At 46.2% G+C, this 22,443-nt stretch overlaps 1 protein-coding gene across 2 annotated transcripts in view; it reads left to right on the plus strand.

Annotated features, from left to right (window-relative positions):
* Positions 1-22,443, plus strand: part of CASP9 (caspase 9) — a 653,184-nt gene that overhangs the window by 573,182 nt on the left and 57,559 nt on the right. For both annotated transcript variants that reach the window (XM_069610458.1, XM_069610459.1), the window contains one exon: positions 20,292-20,401. In XM_069610458.1, coding sequence (XP_069466559.1) covers positions 20,292-20,401 — 110 coding nt within the window. The remainder of the gene's footprint in view (positions 1-20,291; positions 20,402-22,443) is intronic.

Consider the following 22,443-nt stretch of genomic DNA (forward strand, 5'->3'; position numbering starts at 1 on the left):
CGTGTATCGCGTCTCTCAGCTGCATTGAGTCTGCATTTCCATCTAAGGGAAGAAAACAGAAGAGAGACATTATTGCGGGCATAAATAGGAGCAATATATAAAGACCTTAAACAGAACGAACAGCATCACAAGAGCTCAAGAAAGACTTACCAATCATAAAGAGAAGCATAGTCGCAGCTGGACTGGACTAATCCTTATCAGGGATCAGTGAAGGAACTAGATCCCATTCGACGCGCCCTTGCCCGAAGTATCAGGACGGAGAGATTATCTTTCATAATTCACAGGAGCAGTATCACCACGTTCCACCGCTCACAGCTTTTCTAATGAGGGAGAGGCCTGAAGGGGGTGATTCAAGTTCATGGAGGGCTGCAACCATGCCCCAACGCCTCTGCAGAGACCAGGTGAGCATAACAGTTTGACAAACAAGGGTCTAAGTTAACTTTTTTGGCATCTTCTTGGACATTACATCTTTCAGAGGCATGGCAATGGCCCCATACCCTCTGATGAATGACGGGTAGTACCCAGTGAGACCTAGAAAGGCTCTCACCTGTGTCTGTGTGGTGGGGATGTCTCAATCCTTCACAGCCTGTACCTTCGCTTCAAGAGGTTGTTTCTTACCTCCACTGACCAGGTGGCCTAGGTAAGTCACGGTATCCTGCGCTATCTGGCACTTAGTGGCCCTGATAGTCAGGGCTGCATTTTGCAGCGCCTGAAGCACTTGTTTCAGATGGGATACATGATCCTCCCAGGTGTGGCTGAACACAGCAATGTTGTCTAGATAGGCGATGCTGAAGTTTTCCATTTTGGACAAAACCTGGTTAACCATCCTCTGTGTCACACTCGCCTGTGTCTCTGCAGGAGTGATGGATGAGCCTCCCTCGACCCCGAGTTCTCACTTCCCTTGTTTTCACCTGGAGGGATACCTTTATGTTTAGTAGGGTGAGCACTCATCCTGCATTCGCAGGGGCACGATTCGCTCATGTGATTGATGCCAATGTCTGTTGGCTGAGTTGAGATGCCACACACTGTTATATGCGTTCACAGCGAGGCCTAGTATTCAAGGCGCCAGTTTCTTCACTGGCTAGAAAGTCCTTCCCACTAGTGAACGTAGTGCGGAGGATGTTAGGTGTCCAGAATTGTCCGTATTGTCCTCGTTTGACAAGGTATTTGTGGGTGAGTAGCTCTGCGTGTAGAAGTTAGCTGCTGGTAGGTATGCGCAGCGCCTTAAATTCGAGCGTGCCTGGTAATGTCTCTCCCTTTCCCTTGCAGGACTGATTATTTGGTTTTAGCGCCTCGAGTCCAGGTTCAGTGCTACTGGAGACTTGGTGGCCCGGTAATTATGCACAGAGGTCTTGGTAAGTATGCACCGCGTTATGAGAGAGAGTGCAGTGAAATAAGTCTCCATATTATTGGGGCGCACGCAGTGACTAATGTCTCTTCTTTCTTTTGCAGGGGTTTGTGCGTTCGTACAACTGACCTGGATTCCGGCGTCGCAGGAAGATTCGGTGAGTATGTGGAATGGAGATTGGCTGAAGGAGGCCGGCTGGTTTTTGCCTGGATGTTTTGTATTGTGCACACACCTCACAGTCACAGGTGCCCATGCAGGTGGCAATATCCTCGCGCCAAGTTGGCCACCAATACAATTTGCTTACTTTCTTCATGGTTTTAGCTATACCCGGATGGGCTTCTAACAGTGAGTCGTGGTAGTCTGATATTATTGCTTGTTACAGATCCTTAGTTGGAACGTAGAGGCGTTTTTGGTAGTATGGTAGTTTGTCTTGAATGGTGAACTGATCTCCCTTCGGGTCCCAAGTCAGTAGGTCTTCTTCAGACATATTTTCTTTTATTGCTTCCTGCAGTGTGTTTAACAGAGATGGGTCGACGCAGAAGCTGAGAATTTTATGGCTGGATATGAGCTCCACCGGGTTAGGGACATTGTAGACTTCCTCTCATGTGCCAATGCGGGATAACGCATCCGCCTTCCTGTTCTTAACTCCGGGGCGGTAGATGATCACAAAGTCGTATTCCATTAAAAATAGGGCCCAATGGAGCTGCCTAGAAGACTGAGCTTTTGCTGAGCGTAAGTATTGCAAGTTCCGATGATCTGTTATTATTGTGATGGTGTGTTTTGTTCCTAGTTAGTAATGTCGCCATTCACAGGGTGCATTTTTGATTTCTAGTCGTTCTTTCTCAGAAATCGCATAGTTTAATTCTGCTGGGGAAAATTTCCTTGACCAAAAGGCAATGGGATGAAGGCATCCGGTTTCAGGATTTTGTTGAGACAATACGGCCCCCATGGCAATACTTGAAGCGTCCGTTTCCACAATGTACAGTAAATCAGGCTGTGGGTGTTGAAGTATTGGGGCTGAGGTGAATTTTTCCTTGAGGGCTCAGAAAGCTTCTTCCGCCGCTGGTGTCCATTTGAACTTTTGGTGTTTGCGCAGCAAGGACGTAATTGAATGTACAATATGTGAGAATCCTGGTATGAAGCGTCGATAAAAGTTTGCAAACCCTAGGAAACTCTGTACTCCCTTGACAGACGTGGGTGAGGACCAAGTGAGGATTGCCTCCACTTTTCTATTGTCCATCTTGATCCCCTGTGGTGTCACTACATATCCCAGAAACTCCACCTCAGTGACGTGGAAGGAGCATTTTTCTAGCTTTGCATACAGTTGGTTTTCACGCAGTTTGCAGAGTACAGCTCGCACATGGGTTACATGTTCTTGCGGAGTGGTGGAGTAGATCAGAATGTCATAGATGTAGACGACTGCGCAGACACCGAGGAGTTCCCGTAACACATCATTCATAAAATGGTGGAACGCAGCCGGGGCATTACAAAGCCCAAAGGGCATGACCTGGTATTCATACAAGCCAAAGCGGGTACGGAACGCAGTCTTCCACTCGTCCCCTTTCTTTGTACCAGGTGATTTGCGCCGCGTAAATCTAGCTTGGTGAAAATCTTTGCTTGTCTCACATGGTCCGAGTACTGGTATCAGAGGTAATGGGTACCTGTTTTTTATGGTGACTTGATTTAGGGCCCGGTAATCGATACACGTTCTTAAGTCCCCCTCTTTCTTCGGTACGAAGAAGAGTGGGGAGGCGGCTGGTGACTTAGATGGCCTAATGAAGCCATTAGCCAGGTATTGGTCCAAGTAGGTCCGTAGATGAGCGTTTTCTTCTTCGGTTAATGCATAAATGCAGCTGCACAGTACTTGTGCCCCTGGTTGCAGATGGATCTGGCAGTCATAAACTCGATGTGGTGGTAGTGTGTTAGCTTGCTCTTTCGCGAACACATCCTGGAACTGCAGGTATTCCAGTGGTAAAGTGCCCACCAAGCCTAGACCTGCTATCTTTTCCTGTGAAGCTAACAATGGGCTTCCTTGGATCCCTTTGTTGTCGTAGCAAGAGGTGCATTCTGTGGAAAAGAGTAAGGTTCAAGCTCGCCAATCTATCTTTGGGTTGTGCGTCTCTAGCCACGGTATTCCAAGAATTAGCTGGAATTGGGGTGCAGCGATATGGTTGAATCTAATACTTTCCCTATGGCAGATTAAAGTGAGGGTGGAAGTACACCTTGTTACTGATCCCAAAAGGAGTTGTGTGCCATCCACTGCTGTCACGCTTTCAACGGTGTTCTTACAGTGGAATGCCAATCCCAAGGTCTTTGTGATGTTTATGTCCAGGTAGTTCCCAATAGCCCCACTGGCTATGAAAGCCTTGAGGACATGCATTCGGGTGGGCTGTGAAGGGTCTACCAAAACCACAGGAATACTGAAGTGTGAGATCTGAGTGCTCCGTTCCTGGCTCGACAGACCGACCTCTACATCTGTCGGGCGTTGGAGTTTTCTGCTTCGGTGTCTTCCCCTGTGTTATCTAGTACCCCCATTGTCTTTCGTGGAGGTTTAATGGTGCAGTTCCGGAGAAAGTGACCAGATTGGCCGCAATATAGGCAAAGTTTTTCCTGACACCTCCGTTCCCTCTCTGCTTTGGTGAGTTGTCCCTGAGGACACCCAATTGCATGGGCTCTGAGTGTGTTTCTGAGGCTTGTCGATGGGATGCTTCCTTCGGTCAGACATACACTGGTCTATGTTCTGATCTGGTTTGGTCGGCCTTGCGATCCTGTAACCGGTGGTCTAGTTGCATAATTAGGTCGATGTATTCACTGCAATGTTCGGGAGGATTAACTACTTGCGCCAAGACATCTCAGTCCTCGATAAAATAACGTTATTTGTTTCTCCTCTGGCCATCCTAATTCAGCTATTAGGTGATTGAATGTGGCGACATAGGAAATAAGATCCTGACCACCCTGTCGCAGAGAGAGTAGCTCACCATCCAGGGCCTGACCTCGAGTCCGATGGGCAAATAGTTTTTCCAGCTCATGCTGAAAAACTGGGTCATTTCTCAGTAAAGGGTTGTCCCTCAGCACTAACGGGACAGACCAGTCCGCAGCGTGCCCTCCTAAATAGGAGAGGACGAAAGCTACTTTAGCTTGGTCGTTCAGAAAGGTATCTGGTTTGCATATGAAGTGTAGGCGGCATGGATTGATGAACGTTCCAAATTTCTTGGGATCTCCAGAGAAGCGTTCCCAGGGTGCTAAAGGGATGTTGCCTGGAAGCAATACCTGAACGGGTGTGGCTACAGGTGCCACAGTTGGCTGCCCCTGAGGAACTCCACCTGGTAGGGGTGCTAGAGCAGCTTGGGTCTTTAAGAGCTGTCTTGACAAGTTGTCCGTTTTGTCCCTGTTGACTACCAGTTTGCACCTTAAGTCATTTGTCTCAGAGCGGGCTGCATGCACCTTGGCCTGTAGTTCACCTAACAATAGGGAAAGCTGGTCTACCTCAGAGGTTTCCATCGCTCGGACGGAGGTATTGGGAACGGCTTTGTGTTCTGTCACACTCACCTGTGTCTCTGCAGGAGCGATGGATGAGCCTCCCTCGACCCCGAGTTCTCACTTCCCTGATCGCCATTGACGAAAAGCCCTCCTTTTCACCGGAGGGATACCTTGATGTTTAGTAGGATGAGCACTCCATCCTGCATTCGCAGGGGAGTGATTCGCTCATGTAATTGATGCCAATGTCTGTTGGCTGAGTTCAGAAGCCACACGCTGTTATATCCCTTCACAGCGAGGCCTAGTATTTAAGGCGTCAGTTTCTTCACTAGCTAGAAAGTCCTTCCCACTAGTGAACGTTGTGCGGAGGATGTTGAGTGTCCAGAATTGTCCGTATTGTCCTCGTTTGCCAAGGTATTTGTGGGTGAGTAGCTCTGCGTGTAGAAGTTAGCTGCTGGTAGGTATGTGCAGCGCCTTAAATTCGAGCGTGCCTGGTAATTTCTCTCCCTTTCCCTTGCAGGACTGATTATGTGGTTTTAGCGCCTCCAGTCCAGGTTCAGCGCTACTGGAGACTTGGTGGCCCAGTAAGTATGCACAGAGGTCTTGGTAAGTATGCACCGCGTTATGAGAGAAAGCGCAGTGAAATAAGTCTCCACGTTATTGGGGTGCGCGCAATGACTAATGTCTCTTCTTTCTTTTGCAGGGGTTTGTGCGCTCGTACAACTGACCTGGATTCCAGCGTCGCAGGAAGATTTGGTGAGTACGCGCAGCGTTACTTAAGTGCGCGTGCTAACGCAGTTCTTTTTTATTCTTACAGGTGCCGGCGTAGAAGTCCCCTCTTGACCGGAGATAGCTGCGGCGTGGAGTAAGCACGTAGGTTTCTCCGGAGCAGGTAAGCAGAAGCAGGATGATCCGGAGCAGGTAAGCAGAAGCTGGCTGATCCAGGGCATGGCAAGTGTGTTGCTGATAAGCTCACAGTAAGCAACACGAAGCACTGGAAGAATCTTGGGTGTGGCTTATATAGCCAGCCACGCCCAAACACTAGAGAGCTCATGACTTGTCATGCACTTCCTGTTTGGCAACAGGAAGTGGTAGCCAGGAAGTTACAATAAACACTAGAAAGGAATTAAAAGGAGGTATCTGCTATGGTTTTTTTGTGTGCCTACGCCAGGCCTGCCAAGCCTCCACCCAGCTTGCCCCAACTACCTGCTTGATACCCATGACACTCTGAAAAGTGGCAGGGGCATTCTTCAATTTGAAGGGCATCACAGTGAACTGATAATGCCCTTCCGAGCTTGAAAATGCTGACCTCTCTTTCGTTCCATCTGTCAAGCCGACCTGCCAATTCCCTGCTGTGAGGTCAAAAGTACTCATGTACTTGGCAGCGTCAAGCTTGTCAATGAGCTCTTCTGCCCCAGGAATGGGGTGAGCATCTGTCTTCCTGATAGAATTGAGCCCCCTGTAATCCACACAAAGGCGAACTTCAGTTTTCCCACTACTGGCCTATTTTGGGACCAGTAGCACTGGGGTAGCCCAGAGGCTGTGGGATGGCTCTCACTCCTATGGACAACATCTTGGAAACGTTCTCCTTGATGGAGTCCCTAACCTTATAGGACATCCAGTGAATTATACTCTTCACCGGCTTTCTGTCTCCAGTGCACCAATCTGCACGACCGGGAGTCTGCAAAAACAGACTGTCAAACTATCCCAATAAACGGAGACAGTCTGTCAGTTGCTCTTCTGACAGATCTGTTGCAAGGTTGACACCTTCAGCCGACCCATCTGTGACTTCAATGTGCAGGAGGTCTGGGAGGGGGTTGGTCTCCTCCTCAGTCTCTCCGTCAGTCACTAACGCCATGACCAAGTCATCCTGGTTATAATGGGGTTTTAGCCGGTCGACGTGAAAGACCCTGCACATCTGTTTAGGTCCTTGCACACCAATGAGATAATTCACCTCACTGCCCTTTTCCAGCACACAGTAAGGCCCAGTCCACTTGTCCTGAAGGGCACTGGGTTTGACAGGCTCCATAATCCACACCCACTGGCCTGGAGAAAAGACTGTCACTGTTGCCTTTTGGTCGTGCCAGTGCTTCATCAGCTCCTGACTGGCCTTTAGATTCTTGGTTGACTGTTCCATGTACTTTGCCATTCTAGACCGAAGGCCGAGTACATAGTTCACCACATCTTGTGACGGGGATGAGGGTTTGCTTTCCCATCCCTCCTTCACTAGACTGAGGGGACCTCGTACAGGGTGTCCAAACAGAAGCTCAAAGGGGGATAAACCCTACTCTATTCTGTGGCACCTCCCTGTAGGCGAAAATAAGGCATGGCAGGAGAATATCCGATTTTCTCCTCAGGTGCTCTTCCAAGCTACCTATCGTGCCTTTCAGGGTCTTTTTGAACCGCTCAACAAGCCCATTGGTTTGTGGATGGAAGGAGGTAGAGAACCGAGAGGTGACTCTCCACACTCTTGCCACGTAGCCTTCATATATGCTGATATGAAGTTTGATCCCCTGTCAGAAATGGCTTCCTTGGGGAATCCATCACAGGAGAATATCCTAATCGGAGCTTTCGCAACCACAGGGGCTTTTATGCTCCTCACAGGGCCAGCCTCAGGGTATCTCGTAGCGTGGTCCACCTCCACCAAGATATATTGGTTCCCTGAGCTGGTTTGAGGTACCAAAGGACCCACGGTATCCGTGCCTGTTCTCTCAAAAGGCCGCCCAACCGTGGGTAGTGGAATTAAGGGGGCCTTTGTGGCACCACCTGGCTTGCCAGAAGCTTGACAAGTCGGACAGGACCGGACACATTCCTTAACTTTTACACTGAACTGCAGCCAGTAAAAATGCACAACCAGTCAGTTGTCTTAGTCACTCCCAAGTGACCCGCTAAAGGAATTTGGCGAGCCAAATCCAAAAGGAACTTTCTGTGGCATTGGGGAACCACCAACCTTCTTGTGTCTTCGCCCACAGAATCCTTTGGCTCACTGTACAGGTGTCCATCCTCTTAGTACACTTTGAATAGTCCAGGGGCCTTGCGCTTAGCCTGCTCCTACACCTACTTCTTCAGACCCGCCAGAGTGGAACACTCTTTCTGGGCTGTGTAGAAGGCAGTCTGATTGGGCCCCCCCCAGCTGATGCGAACTCATCCAGTGATGCGACCCTTGAGATCTGCACCCACCTGATCCTCCACCTCTGGTTCCTGCACTGTGCCAGGCAACATGGAGGTCACAGAGTCCCCTGCTACCAAAGCAGGGTCTTTTGTGGCTACTAGCCCCTCTCCCACAGGAGTAGGCGACTCAGCAGTCTGTTGAACTTTGCGAGGGGCAACCGGCCACGCCCGTCCTTCAAACAAGCCCTCTGGAAGCACTCCACACCCTAAGGCTTTCAGAGCCTTCAATCTGGTGTTCTCTTTGGCCTTCCATCGTGTACCTGCTGCGACTATTTCGGGATCAGGAAGATCATTACCAAAAAGACATGGGACCGGGGAGGAGTCTTTCACCGCTACACGATGCTGGGTCATTACACCTTGCCAGCTGAACTCTATTACCGCCAAGGGGCACTTACTCTTACAATCAAATCCACATACGCACAACTGAGGCCCATCAATATACTAGCCTGGATGTACCCACTGCCTGGTGACAGAGGTGACGGTAGCCGCTGTGTCTCAGACCGGAGGAGTTTTGTGTCCATTGATGTACACATGCTCTAGATAGAGTTGAGGATTATCAGGAACTGGTGTCTCTTCTGGAGATCCAGTACCGTTCCCAATCAGTGTAACCAATCCACATTCTGCCACTCACTGGCCTATTGGGAAATCCTCCTCTGGGAGGCCCACACTAATGATGGCCTCTTTCATGAGTGCAACATTCACTATGGCTTGCTTGGGCAAACTTTTGCAAGCAGGATCCCCTTCCCTATGGCCCAGCTCCTTACACACAAAACAACCCTGGTTGGTGAGAACACAGGTGTCCCAGTGTTAGCGGTGCCCACACTCTTCTTTTCGGTGTGCATGACTGAACTAGAGTTTGGGGGTTTCCCTTCACTCTTTTGAGGACCTGACTTTGAATAGGATTGGATTGGACCTTTGTCCTTCCCATCCCTGTTTACTTTTTTGTCCGCTGATTTCTCTTCCGGTTTGGGTGTGCTCGCCTGAGCCTTTTTCTGGACTCGAGTACTCACAAACCTGTCGGCAGCCTTTGCAAGCTCCCTAGGATCTGTGATAGTCTTGTCCACTAGATGCTGGTGTAGGTATCCTCACAATATTTCGACACATGCTCACATGCAATCAAATTGTACATCCCTTTAAATCTGTCAACTTTGTTACCATTCACCCACCCACTCAGATATTTCCACAAGTGTGTGAACACTTCAGATGTCTGCCCACTTTTCTTTCCAAGCTCTTTAGATACTGTTCTGGGGCTTTAGAGAACTTCCTGAGGATGGCTGCCTTCATGCTCTCATAAATGGGCCTTTCCTCAGGAGTTAACTGAAGAATTGCATCATTCCCTGGTGTTGGTAAGCGACTTATCAGGGCTGCACCCCACAGTACCTCATCCACCTCCTGCAGCTGGAATGTCAGCTTGAGTGCTTCAAACCAGTCAAAAATATGCTTTCTCACCTCATAAGCCTGTACTAAATCTTTAGGGATATGCCGTCAGGGTGTATGCCGGGCACTCTGGTTTGAGCCACTACTGCTGTTCTCGCTAGAGGTGGACCTGTTGGTCTCTTTCTGCTCTTCAAGCGGCAGCTTGCGCAGCTCTATGGTGACCTTGTCCCGCTGTTTCTGTTCCTCTAGCGCTAGTCTCCCCTCCTCGAGCAGGAGCTTTCTAGCCGCTACCTCATTAACAGTCGGAACAATTACTGGGCCACTCAGAGACTGTGCTGAGGCCTAAGATCTGCAAGATGCCGCACCAACCCCTGTCCTCACTGACACTCTTGAGTGTTGAGAAGCCACACTTGCCCCCCGGCGAGGTGATTGGCCAGAAACACTGCTCATGCGGTCGTCCTTGTCATTTACCCCCTACGGAAGGTCTTGTCCATTCGGGTACACAGGGCCTAGCCCGTCCCCTGGGGTGGGTCTAGCCCATCCCCCGGGGGTGGGTCTAGCCCATCCCCTCGGGTCTTGTCCCCCACCGCCCTCGCTTCTACCCAAGCTTGGAGGCTGGTCAACAACTCAGGTGTATTAACCTTAGTGCTGTGGGAAAGTCCCCTCTCTTGACAGGGGGACATCCTTGGTCATGTCTTTTATAGTCTCCATATCAAGTTCCATGACTATTACTATTACCTAGCAGTGACTAAACGTTGCCTGCAACAGTACTTTTATCATTGGGTGACTAAGCTGTGCGCAAAGCTACAACTGATCCGGCCGCTTGCCACCAATGTGACGAATCAATTTCCGGCGCACCAGTGGTCCAGGGATCACTATCGATTTCTAAAACATCAATCAACCCCACACTTCTAGTACACAAGAAGGGATCTGAACATATTGGAATACAAGTAATTATAAGATCTCCTTGTCCAATTTTAGGTAACATGGACGGAACAGCAGGCTTATCTTCGCAAGGTTGTGGATCATTGGTTAACCCGTGAGACAGAGTTAGTGGCGGGATACAGCTGCGGGCACCAGGCAGCAGGCAGTTCGGCAAGCAAGACTGGACAGATGTCTGCAGGCTCTCCTGCGTGGTGTCTCAGGGCCAGGAATTGTTGTCTCTGTGCTGGTTGCCGGATCTGGAATGCTGGTCGAGGCGTCTCGGATGGCTCTGGGTACTGCAGCGTGACAACTGTCAGCAATGCAGCCAGATGCGGTTTGAAGCCTCAACTGTCTCAAAATTGTCCTTAAAAAGATAGATGCTGGATGATGCTTGTGTAGCACTCCTCCTAGCTTCTTTGCAGGGCTCGTGTCCTTTTAAGGCAGACGGCCCAAAGCTCAGGTGGGTGTTAGCAGGCAACAGCCTTGTCCTTTGTCCAGAGACTCTGCGGCACTTCCAACCTAGGAAACTTGCTGTCAGAACCTAGCAGGGAACGCTGTGTGCTGGCTGGGTACCGGTTCTGGAGCTGCTGAATGGGTCCTCTGAGTCTGGTATCTCCCTCTGTTCCCTGTGAGATGTTTAGGTGAGGGATCTTGCTTCCCTCTGGAACTCCTAGCCTTCCTTCACTGGCGGAAGATATAAGGTAGACTGTACCTTCAGCTCGTGTCCAAATGAGTCCTTCTTCTTACTCCTTGCAAAGTCTTCAGATGATCTCCTCAGTGAGGGGCTCAGCCCTCTTTTAAAGCCAAATCGACCATAGTGATTGGTGCAGGCTAAGCCCACCTTAATGAACCAATCCTGGGTCCCCACCAACAATCTTCAGTGATGTCACATCCTTCTTCCTGTCTGCTGTAAATCAAAGTGTCTCCCTAATTAACTGAGACCTATGCCGCGCCTGGTCACAACATGGGCCTCCTTTGAAATAGGGAGTTGCAGGCAGACTTTCATCGCCTACAATTCACATACTTCCCTGCTCTGAAAGGAGTGTTTCCAGACAGGACATTCACTGCCCTTTCATACCAAGGAGGGGTTTTAGTACCAAGTTGACACATTTCATTACAAAGAGATGTTGGTCTCTGGTCTCCTTCGTCACTTCCTGCACCCAGGCCTGCTAATGAACATTCTTCAGTATTTGCCGCCACCAGCAAGGTGTAACAATGGAGACGAAATCCATGGGGCCTTGAAATGCTAATCAGGATGCCCAAGCCCAGAGGCTTTTGATGTACCCACAGCTGTCGTGTGTCAGCTACACATGACAGGGGAGGGTGGTGCTGGTAAACTGTGCCTTCCTAGAGTACATGGCTATTTTTCTGCTTTGCGGTGAGCGTGGAAAATATGGACACGAATGGTTGATCTCCCATTATTTATTCTTTTAAATAATCAAAAATATCAAAAAGCCCAGGCGAGCACGCTCTCCCTATGCGGATGGTCGAATTCCTCACATACTCATAATCCCGCAAAGCTTGATAAATCTGGGGCTCATGAACTGTCTCCTACTGTTCACACTAAAGAAATCTGGACTAAGACTGTCCAGAACTCTACGCACACTCATCGGGTGTGGCCCAATGGACTTATTTGTGTTTAACAAGTATCATACAACCACTTTACAGACATCACATAGTCAAAATGATTTTAATTATAACATACCCTTTCATCAAAACATACAAGTTCCTTGTTTAGTTCACAATACCTAAGAAAACATTAATTCATAACTCCCCAAAATAACGTAAAATATCAGAAGTCACAATGCTCCTATATCTGATTCACTCACTGTCTAAGAAAACATCTGCAACAGAACAAATAAAAAAACAATTGATTATTGGCCAAGACCTGAATCTCTTACCCCCCTCCTACACCCCTCATATACTTCACATTTAAATCGTATTAATACATTATATTAGTAAATTGTAGTAAAGGTTTTAAAAAAAATGAGTGTCTAAATTGAACCAAATCCTATGTGTTTCGGGACTACAGGTCCCATCATCTGGGAAAAAACCATCATCTATCTGAAACATTAAAGAACAAAAATCATAATTGGTTTTAAACATGAATATTTACATTAATATTGCAATCAAATATTTATCAACAAACACAATTATCCGCAGACACCAGACCAATAGACCAATGTAAGCTTTACATCAACACCGCTCTTTGCATCTGGCCAAATTCGCTTGACGGTCAGTGCCAAAATTACTTAGAGCAAGTATGTAAGAGCACCTCTGTTTAAAAAATAAATAGCAAAAAGAAAGAAAATAGAGAAAGTAACAGATCAGTCCAGGTAATAGAACCCCATCATAGTCCTTATATCACCCATGCTGTGTAGTGAGCTAAATTTACCTGCTAAACTACTTGTCTAAAAAGAACAAATGTCCAAGCGTCCCCAATCAAGTAAGGCGTATGCATCCACGCTGAGACCACAGCGTCACTCGCATCGCTCCATCTTGGATTGGGTTTGTAAAACGCTCAAGCTTTACAGCCGAGAATGCGGCATCCATCCCCACAAGTCCTTCCTCATACTAGAGACCCAGCCCACAATACCCCACCCCTTCCCCACGCCATGCAGCCCGCAGGGTACTCGGGTGCCCGAGAGCCCCTGGAACAGGAGCTTCCAGGCACCGTGCGCACCCATGCGGCACCACGGCATGCCTGAAACCTTAAAGAAACAGTCACCTCTTCAATATCCACTGTACACAGTAATATTGTAAATGGTAACCTGGGAGTCTATGGTAAACTTATTGGTAGTGTATTCAAATCTCTTAGCGTACTGAACTGTCCAGTATGGAAACAGATTAACATAATCTTCCCTACTTTCCCTACTCCAGGTCGTAGAAAAACATAGTACATCTGGTATACCACCAAGTTATTAAATATTAGGGTAAATATTCATGAAAACAACGAAAAGACCCAACACTAAGTCTCCATCCACCAGCTCTGTGTATGGTATAGCATCTATGGATATCCAAGAACAGTTTGTCTCAAATTCTGTGTCTTCTACCAGCACCTCCTTAATTAAGTAAATGATCACAACATAACTGAGTTATTCTGAGTTTTTTAAATAGTGAGTGCAGTCTTACTTTAGTATTTAGATATTTGCCTCCTACTGTTGCCATATGCACACTTGTAAAATTGTATGTTTCTCTTTTTTGGAAAAAAAAACAGGCAGGGTTGCCTCTAACAATAGGAAGCAAGCAACATACTGGTAGACTGTTAGCGTAACATGGGCCACTGAATTCATAGCAGCGGGAGCAGGCCAGTGAAAGAATGCCGTGCACTACTACTTGATCCAAAGGATAGCCTAATATCACATTATGAAGAGACTATTGAAGGTAGATTTCTCATGCGAAACAAACGCATACCTTCCATTAGGCTCAACTTAGCTTTGTATACGAGATCCACAAACAGTCAACCATTTCATTTTTCTTTACAGCTATGCAGAACTGCACTGAAACACACCAGGTTATGCATTTTAATTGTACAGCATTTAAGGTTGCGAGACCTTCCTGCTCTGATCCACGATCCTATATATTGGTTACAGCTTTTTCTCACATGCTTTAGTAAGAAAACTGGAAGAAAAACGTTCAGTGCCATCTTGTTACATAACTGTTCTCTACGTCTGTTAAGTCAGCTGGAGTCTGGAAGTATCCGAGACTGCCAAGAAACCTAGATAAACCTAGCCGAGAGCGCTGTCATTTTGCCTTCCAGTCTGCGTTCGTGCAGACTGACTTCGGCCATTGGCCCTCTCCACACTCCAGAACCTGATTGCTTCCATCAACCATGCTTTCGCTTCCTGACAATACAGATGATGAACACAGCTACATTGCTGTTATCGGAAGTGCAGCTGAAAAATATAGGGTTGAACAGATTGTTTGACTTAAGGGTAGAATCCATCAAAGTAAGCCTGTAATTTTCTGTAGTATTAGGGCGATTACAGCACAGCATCTGGTATATCTGTGATTGCATTCATAGAAAAGAAAATAGCTGCCCCAGCATCATATCTGGCAGTATTCAAGAAAATACATATATACACACAGATGAACACCACAATAGCCCATCTTTGTAAGAGTTGTGTGAGGAGTTTGAAATGTGAGGTGGATAACTTTGTAAAGAGTTTTTAACTCATGCCATTTTATTTGAAAAAACAGGTTGAAAGAATGCCTCACTATCCCTACTCTAACAAGGATTTCCCTGCCTAATGTAAGCTAAACGGAACACTCTAGTCAAGGGATGTCTCACTGTCACACTCATATAACAATCAAAGTAAAAGGTTATTATATGGCAACACAACTCAACAAAGATATACAACATAGAACCTGGTACACGGTTTGATTAATGTCTCTTGCCATGGACTGGACAAACCTCCCTTCCCCAGACCTAAACAAGGGTTTTCTCCACAGTTCAAAGGAAAAACAAGAAAATCCTGATTTAACACAAAGTTCATTATTTCAAATGAAATGTCTTGTCAAAGTAAAACGCTCTCACTCCTCCTGGATTAAGAACTCTCCCAAAGTATCTTGAAAGAAATGTCATAAACTCTCACTCCTCCTGGGACTCCTTCACATTTTTGGCAACAAATAGTTTGGTCAGAATTGTCTGCTTCAACAATAACATATGGTCTCTCTCTTCCTGGAATAACAACTCTTTCACATCTTCTGGCATTTTCCAATATTACCACTCTTCAGCACTTGCACCTTCTACTACCTGGCATTATCCTTCACCAGGTTTTTTCTGGGCAATCGTGTTTTGCCCTACAGGTATACTCGCCTGCCTGTCTACCTCTGCAGAGTCAAAACAGATAAGTACTTCAATGGTAACTTTCACAAATAGAATAACAACTGTCATGCTCTTCTTTAGCATAAAACTGTTAGCAGCTTTCAGGGAATAGAACATTCTCATGGATCCCTATCAGGACCTTTCCACATATTATGCTCATCTCCCTCTGGATGAGCACCTCCAGAAGGGTAGCCTGTTTGCCACCTTTCCTTCCCTTCTACATCAATACTGAAAATAATGTTCAGGATGAAGTCTTTTCCTACTTCTATTTTGGCTGTAGCAGCATGAGTCTACATCACCCACATTGATAGGTGCCCCAACACCTGCTTTGCAACCTCTACACCCTTGGGACTTTCAAACATTCCCCTCTTGTGTTTGGCAACTTTTATTAGACTGATATTGCCTGTTGCTCAAGGTCTCTTGGCTTTGGTGTTGGTGGTATGCCTGGGTTTCCAATAGGACCTCCTCACTGGGTTGTTGGTGTTTGTCCAAACTCACACTTTTATTTCTAGGCTTCTTGTGGTTTAATATCAGCCACTTTTGTAAGTCTGCAACAGTTCAGTATTCGTAAGCTTTATCAGCTTGCTTTTGTAAGTTTGCAATAATTTGGTATTCAGCCTTTGTACGTTTGCAATAGTTCAGTATTCGTACTGCATATTAACTTTGCTTTGTACTTTAACAACATTTCAGTATTCGTAATGTTGTTTGATTTGCTTTTCACCCACTCGCGAGTGAGCCCCCTCTGCTGAACACATAGCCTGCAGCGGATGGCTCCAGAGTCACTCGCTTGGTTCAGACTCACTTGGTAAGTCGCTTCCAGGATTTCCTCTCAGTGCCCACAGGACTGCTGGAGCCGTGGCTTCTCCCGACCAGGCGCACCCTCACTCTTAGGTCGCTGCTGCCTCTGCCATGCTGATTTCGAGTCGCTCTGAGTCCTGAGAGTCTCTGGTGCATCCCCGCTCACACCATGCCTGCTTCCTGCTGTGAAAATTCTATGCAACATAGTCTTCCAGGGTAAGCGCTCTTCCCCATGCTTCCCGCTGTGCGACCTCTGCAATTTGGGATGGTAGAGGCACAGACCCCTCGGGACTTGCAATGGTACAGGTGTTGCCTGGCTCTTTTACTTCTTCCTCTGACACTATACACGGCCCATGCTCCTTCTGGTTCTGCTGCTCATTCTCTATTACCGGAGGTGACCTTTTAAGCCTCCCAGTCTCCCTCAGCTGTAGGGCATTCTTGCTAATTAGCTGACCGTTTCTACATTTTTGTTCCTCTACATCCCTCTTTCTCGTCCCAATACTGAGGGAATTATGGGACTTGAAGTCCCTTCTGAAAATGGTTGGTTTCTTAACTTTTTCTACTTTGCGAACTTGAGGTTCACTTTCTACATTTAACAAAGGGATATTACAAGAATCAAGCACAAGGCAGGTTTGAGAAGAGGAATATGGTTCTTTGGTCTTAAGACTGCCATCATTTTACAACTTCCTCTTATTAGGCTTTTGCGAGCTAGGGCAATCTAGAACCACACATATTTCTTGGGTTATAACAGGATGTTTGTTACCTTTAACACTGCAGGGTTCATGGCTCAAGTTGTTCCCATTCAGATGATTTACTTGTGGAACAATACAATTATGATGGCAACAAGCTATTACATACTGTGGTAATGGTAGAATGCCCTTTTGGAAAGAGGTTAAATACTGTGTCTCGTCCCATAGGTATTCCTCACTCTCCTGACCCTTTTTTCCTCCGTGTGATCCTCCCGCAGTACATCACCCCCATACCTCACCCCCAAGGTCAGAATCAGGAATCGTTTGCCTTTCCCTGGGCACCCGGGAGGATATTTTAGGCAGAGTTTCAGAGTTCGGTAGTTAGCTTCCACTAACTTCCACTAACACTACAATTTAGAATGTACGAATTGCCAATTTCACAGCTCTGCTTGCAAGGTGGAGATGAAAGAAAGTATCAAATACCCTTCAGAGGAGCTCAAAGGAAGTGTGCACCACCCGTGTAATACTCTAAGGCTACATTTGTTTCCACATCCGTGTTAAACTAGAGGAACTGACAAATAGGTGATTGACACAATAATCTGTGGGTATTATATTTAATCCAACTAAGCACCCACAGCATCAGTAGCAGTTGCTAAACATTTCAACTGGTCGTACATAAATACCCACCTGAATGACACGGAGCAAGCAATACGAACAAGCTCAACTGTAACTCCCTCTCACGTTTCCTGTTATGATGGTACACATTTAATATTACAGTACTTCAAGGTCTTTTGAGTAATCCGTACCCTCCCGAGAGAAGTTTGGCTACGATTCTCTCGCTCAATGTAAGTGTGTGTGAGGTTGTTTGCGTGTTTGTGTTTTTGGGGACAGTGCAACAAATAATGATCCTAGTTACTTTAGCAGAACTTGACCTATTGTACTGTTGGAGTACTTCTCCAGAACTACTTGTAAAGCCCTTGGTTTGCAATTGTCCTTTTTGTTGTAAAATTTGCCATTTGACCACATATCTTTCAAAATATTCTTGTTGGGAGTGGAAATGGTGGGTGTCCTCGCTCGCTTAGTGCTACACGGGGGTCGCAGTAGGCTTTATGGCTGACAAATTTATAATTTCACCAACCACAATAACTTTCTACACTCGTTTTATATTTCTTTCACAAGTGTACATGATGCTTGAATTTACAACATTGCTATTTTAGAAGTGTATCTAGTACTTCAGTCTTAAAGAGTTCAACAGTAGATTGTCTTAAAAATTCTTAAATGAGTTGAAAATGTATCTTGTTCTCCAATATGTAATCGTGTCAATGATTTGTATTCTTCTTTCCTGGACCTTTGGTTTCACTATTGGATTGACAACTGTCACTCCTCTTCACCTTTGTCTTAACAACTGACTTTGCCCTCTGCACTATGGTTGTCACTCTCCTTTTTTCCTTCAGCTGTTCGTTTCTATCTCTCCACCTGAACCTGGTGCTGTCACTTATCCTATTCCCCTTTCCCTGATTCTCATCTTCCATGGCTCCAACTCAAAGAAGCCCATCAATCACTGCTGTTAATCCTTTTGAAAATGGCTTAATAATGAACCCTTCAAAAACATAAATCCTGGAGTTGTCTGGGGGGAGAAAACGAGGGTCTCACATGTGGTTCCGTCAGAATTGTCCTATATCTAGTATGGTTAGTTTAACTTATTTGGGTTATCATTTCTCAGCGCACCCATCAGTGAGAGATCTACAGGCATTACTTGCCCTTAAATCAAAGAATCTAACCAACCAACTTGTAATGATTGATAGAAAATGTGGCAGGTTTTCTATAAAGGCTGCTATTCAATTCTGTGAGGGGAAGGTGATCCCTAAATGTATCTATGGATTGGAGCTCTGGCCTAGGGAATCGCACTCTTGGTTGGACACTATTGAGGGGAAGATGTAGAGACTTGTTTTGAGAGTTTCCAACGCTGTGCCGGTGGCAGCAATGAGATGTGAGTTGCATCTGCTACAGACTCACTGTATCCTGAAGCGGATCTGTGTGATTTTACCGTGGGTAAATAACCTGCGACGGAAATGACCGCGTGGGAAATGTACACAATACAAAAATGTTCGTACATTTACCATGCGGTCATCGATTGTAAAACAACCCCAAATACATACAAAAACACACCCCCACCCATACCCCCACCGTCAACAAACCCCCAACACACCCCACCCCACTACTTACCTTTCATTCCGACGTGCTGTGTCCCTGCGGTGCCGGTTCCCTTCTACTTCAATGATCGGGAACTGGCGCTGCAGGGTCCTTTTCTTTTCTTTTGTTTTTGTGTTTTTTTTTTTACTTTTAGTCGGGTAAGCTGCAAGGGTGTCCCCTGCAACCCCCGCGCACTATACTGTATAGCATAGTATAGTGAGCGGGTGCTGCGGGGGACACCCCTGCAGCCCCCGGCTTTCTTTTTTTATTTTTTTCAGTTGGGTGAGCTGCGGGGGTAGCCCCTGAAACACCACGCTCACTATATTATACGGTATAGTGAGCAAGGTGTTGCGGGGGATATCCCCGCAGCCCCCCCCCCCTGGCTTTTTTTTAATTATTTTTTTTTTTATTGACCGACCCCACCAACTGACCTAAACACAGTTTGAACTTTTGGTAGTTCGAACTTTTCGTGGTGTGCATTGTAGGTCTTTTGGTGAGGTCAGTAATTTTGGGTTAGGTCATTTTGGCCTATTCCGCTGAAGCACATGTTGTTTTGCAATCTATGGACCAATCCTGATTTGCTACTTGTAGTTTTCTTGGGAAACTGAGAATTTACTGCGGATCGCTTTTGATTGTGCTTGAAGTGGACATTGATTTTTACTGATATCAAGTTCGCTGAAAGTCAAAAGGGTTTTGTACAAATGGGACTTGGACGAACACGATCAACTCTTTTCACGGTTACTCCTCACTGCAGCATTTAGCTCACAAATGTAAAAGCAGGGGCACGATTGCTCCGTATTTATTAGTGTTTCCGAACTTGTATTACCGTTCTCTTATAATGCGCTTTTGTTGGAATTAGCTGCTTACGATGGAGATACTCCTAAGGAGAGGGTTGATTGATCGTTCAGAAGCCGCTTATTGGTTGAAGTCATGGAATCTGTTAAACATTTATTTATGGAATTGCCCGGCTCTTCACTTTGAAAGACTGTCATATTTAAAAAAATTAATAAGGGTTACAAGTGGGCTCGATCTGAACAATCTGTGGAAAAGATGTTTGTATACCTCTTCTACTTCTGATGGTCTCACCGTGTAGCATCTTTTATAAAATCATGGGAAATTGCTGGATGAGACCATGGTGATAGTTTATTCATCTTTGGTGGTTGGTTTTTATTTTATTTTGATGCATTATTTATACATCTAGCATTGCCATCTGAATTGCATGTTTCACTGTATTAATTTTGTATTTTAAATGATGAATTATTATGATGTTGTTTGGCTTTTGGTTGTAAAGGTTTGAATACACCATATATAAAAGAAAAAAAGAAGGGCCTCGGGTTTGCCCTCGCCTGGAATTTGGGCTGTCACTTCCCTATTCGTCGTCTGAATATGGTCTAAGATGCGACACTGCTTTTTAGAAGGCACTCGGGCAATACTCACTTGCTCCTGGGCTGTTGCTCACTTTGTTCCCTTCTCACTTTTTCATCAGGTTTCGTGTCTTGGAGAGATCATAAAGTTGGAACATGGTATATTGAAACCCTGGATCGTATCCTTGCTGATAATGCAGCCACTGATGACCTGCAAAATATCCTTGTCATGGTAACATCTCACTTTATCTGTTCAGTGTGCCCTTCTCTGCTTTGTGTCAGCGATATAGACGGTGCCATTCTTTCCCCACTCCAGTTTCAGTTGCTCACAGAAAATCACAGAAAAAGCGCTCCTAGCAGAGCTACTAGTTTAACATGATGTTTGTATTATTTCGATCCACAAAGTAAATTGTGCCACATATTATTCAGTCCTTTACATTCAATGGAGACATACAATTTAGATTCCAAAGATGAATAGTTTACACTCAAATTTTACTTCTTTCTGTTTTACTTTTTTACACTTGAATTAATCGGCTACATCAAATGACGAAAACGAATCAATTTTAAACAAAGTATAGACATTTAGGCAGTTAACAACAGGTAATGAATATCTGTTCACATAAAATTCCAATACTATTTTCATCTCCTTAACGCTGCAAATCATATTGTTGCACATGTGTCACAATGCTAATCTGGCTTTCGTCCCAAACACTCTCCTGAAACTGCCCTCACTTACATCCTTAACTCCCTCCCCTCTGCCCGACACTCAAAGCAATCCTCTGTCCTTATTCTTCTTGATCTCTCTGCTGCCTTCGACACTTTTGATCATCCCCTTCTTCTCAACACTCTCTCCTCCTTTGGTTTCAAGGGATCTGTTCTTAAATGGCTATCCTCTTACCTCTCCTACCGCTCTTTTACTGTTTCCTGGGGTGGGAGCTCCTCTCCCACCCACCGTCTCGTTTACAGAGTTCCCCAAGGCTCGGTGCTTGGTCCTTTCCTATTCTCGCTCTACACCTCCCTCCTTGCCCCTCTTATCTCCTCATTTGGCATCTCTCATCATTTCTATGCCGATGACACACAGCTCTTTCTTTCCTTCTCTCCTGACCTCAATCAACTTTCACAATTCTTCCCCAAATGTCACAGCTCAATATGTTATTTTCCAATAGTACCACTCTTCAGCACATGCACCTTTAAACTTTCTTCCTGTCTTACTGCTATTAAAAACTGGATGTCTTCTCGCTTTCTTTCCCTTAACTCTGACAAAACTGAAGTAGTTTTCTTCCCTTCCAACTCCCTTCCCCCCTCCCCTCCTCCTTTCATTCATTTTTCTCCCACTAATCTCACTTTCTCGCCTCACGCTCGCAACTTAGGTTTTTACTTCGACTCTTCTGTCACCTTTTCCCACCACATCTCATTCACCTCTCGTGCCTGTCGCTACCACCTCTACAATATTCGCAAAGTCGCCCCTCCCTTACTTTCCATGCTACTAAACTTTTAATCTCCTCCCTTATCTTTTCTCGTCTCTTCTACTGCTCCTCCTTACTTTTTGGTCTACCTTCTTCTCATCTTGCCCCCCTTAAATCTATCTATCACTCTGCCATCCGTACCCTCTGTCTCCTCTCCCCCCGTGACTCCATCTCCGCTTCCCTATCCTCTATTGGTTGGCTCCCCTTTCACTCTCAACTTAAATTTCTTTTTCTCTGCCTAGTCTTTAAATCTCTCCATAATCTCGCTCCCCCTTATCTCTCTTCCCTTCTCTCTTTCTACACCCCCTCTCGCCCCCTCCGTTCCGCTGACCACTTCCTCCTCACTGTTCCTCCCTCCCCTTGTGCCTCCTCTCGTTTACGCTCCTTCCAACTCCTGGCCCCCCTCCACTGGAACTCCTTACCTCTCTCTATCCGCTCTATTCCTACCTTTTCCTCTTTCCACACGTCCCTTAAATCCCTCCTTCTCCATTCCCCACCATGATGCCCCTCCCTCTCCCCTCTCCCACTCTCCCTCCCTGCCCCTCTTTCTCCCTCCCTTCCCCTCTTCCCCCCTTAAGCCTCTGCCTTCCCCCCATTCTCGCCCTCACCCCCTTCCTGCCTCCACCCCCCTCCCTACTAGCTTTGCTCCACTTCTCTCCCCCTTCCCTCTGTCATATTTCTCTACATGCTGTTTTGTTGACTGAATCAAAATTGTAATTTGCTTCTTGTTACCGTTATTGTTATATTAAATGTATCCTGTTGTTATAAATGTGCAGCGCTTTGGTGTAAAGCGCTATATAAGCCAAGT

Source organism: Ambystoma mexicanum, chromosome 8 (genome assembly GCF_040938575.1).
Source record: "Ambystoma mexicanum isolate Mex_15411 chromosome 8, UKY_AmexF1_1, whole genome shotgun sequence".
Classification (NCBI taxonomy): Eukaryota; Metazoa; Chordata; class Amphibia; order Caudata; family Ambystomatidae; genus Ambystoma; species Ambystoma mexicanum.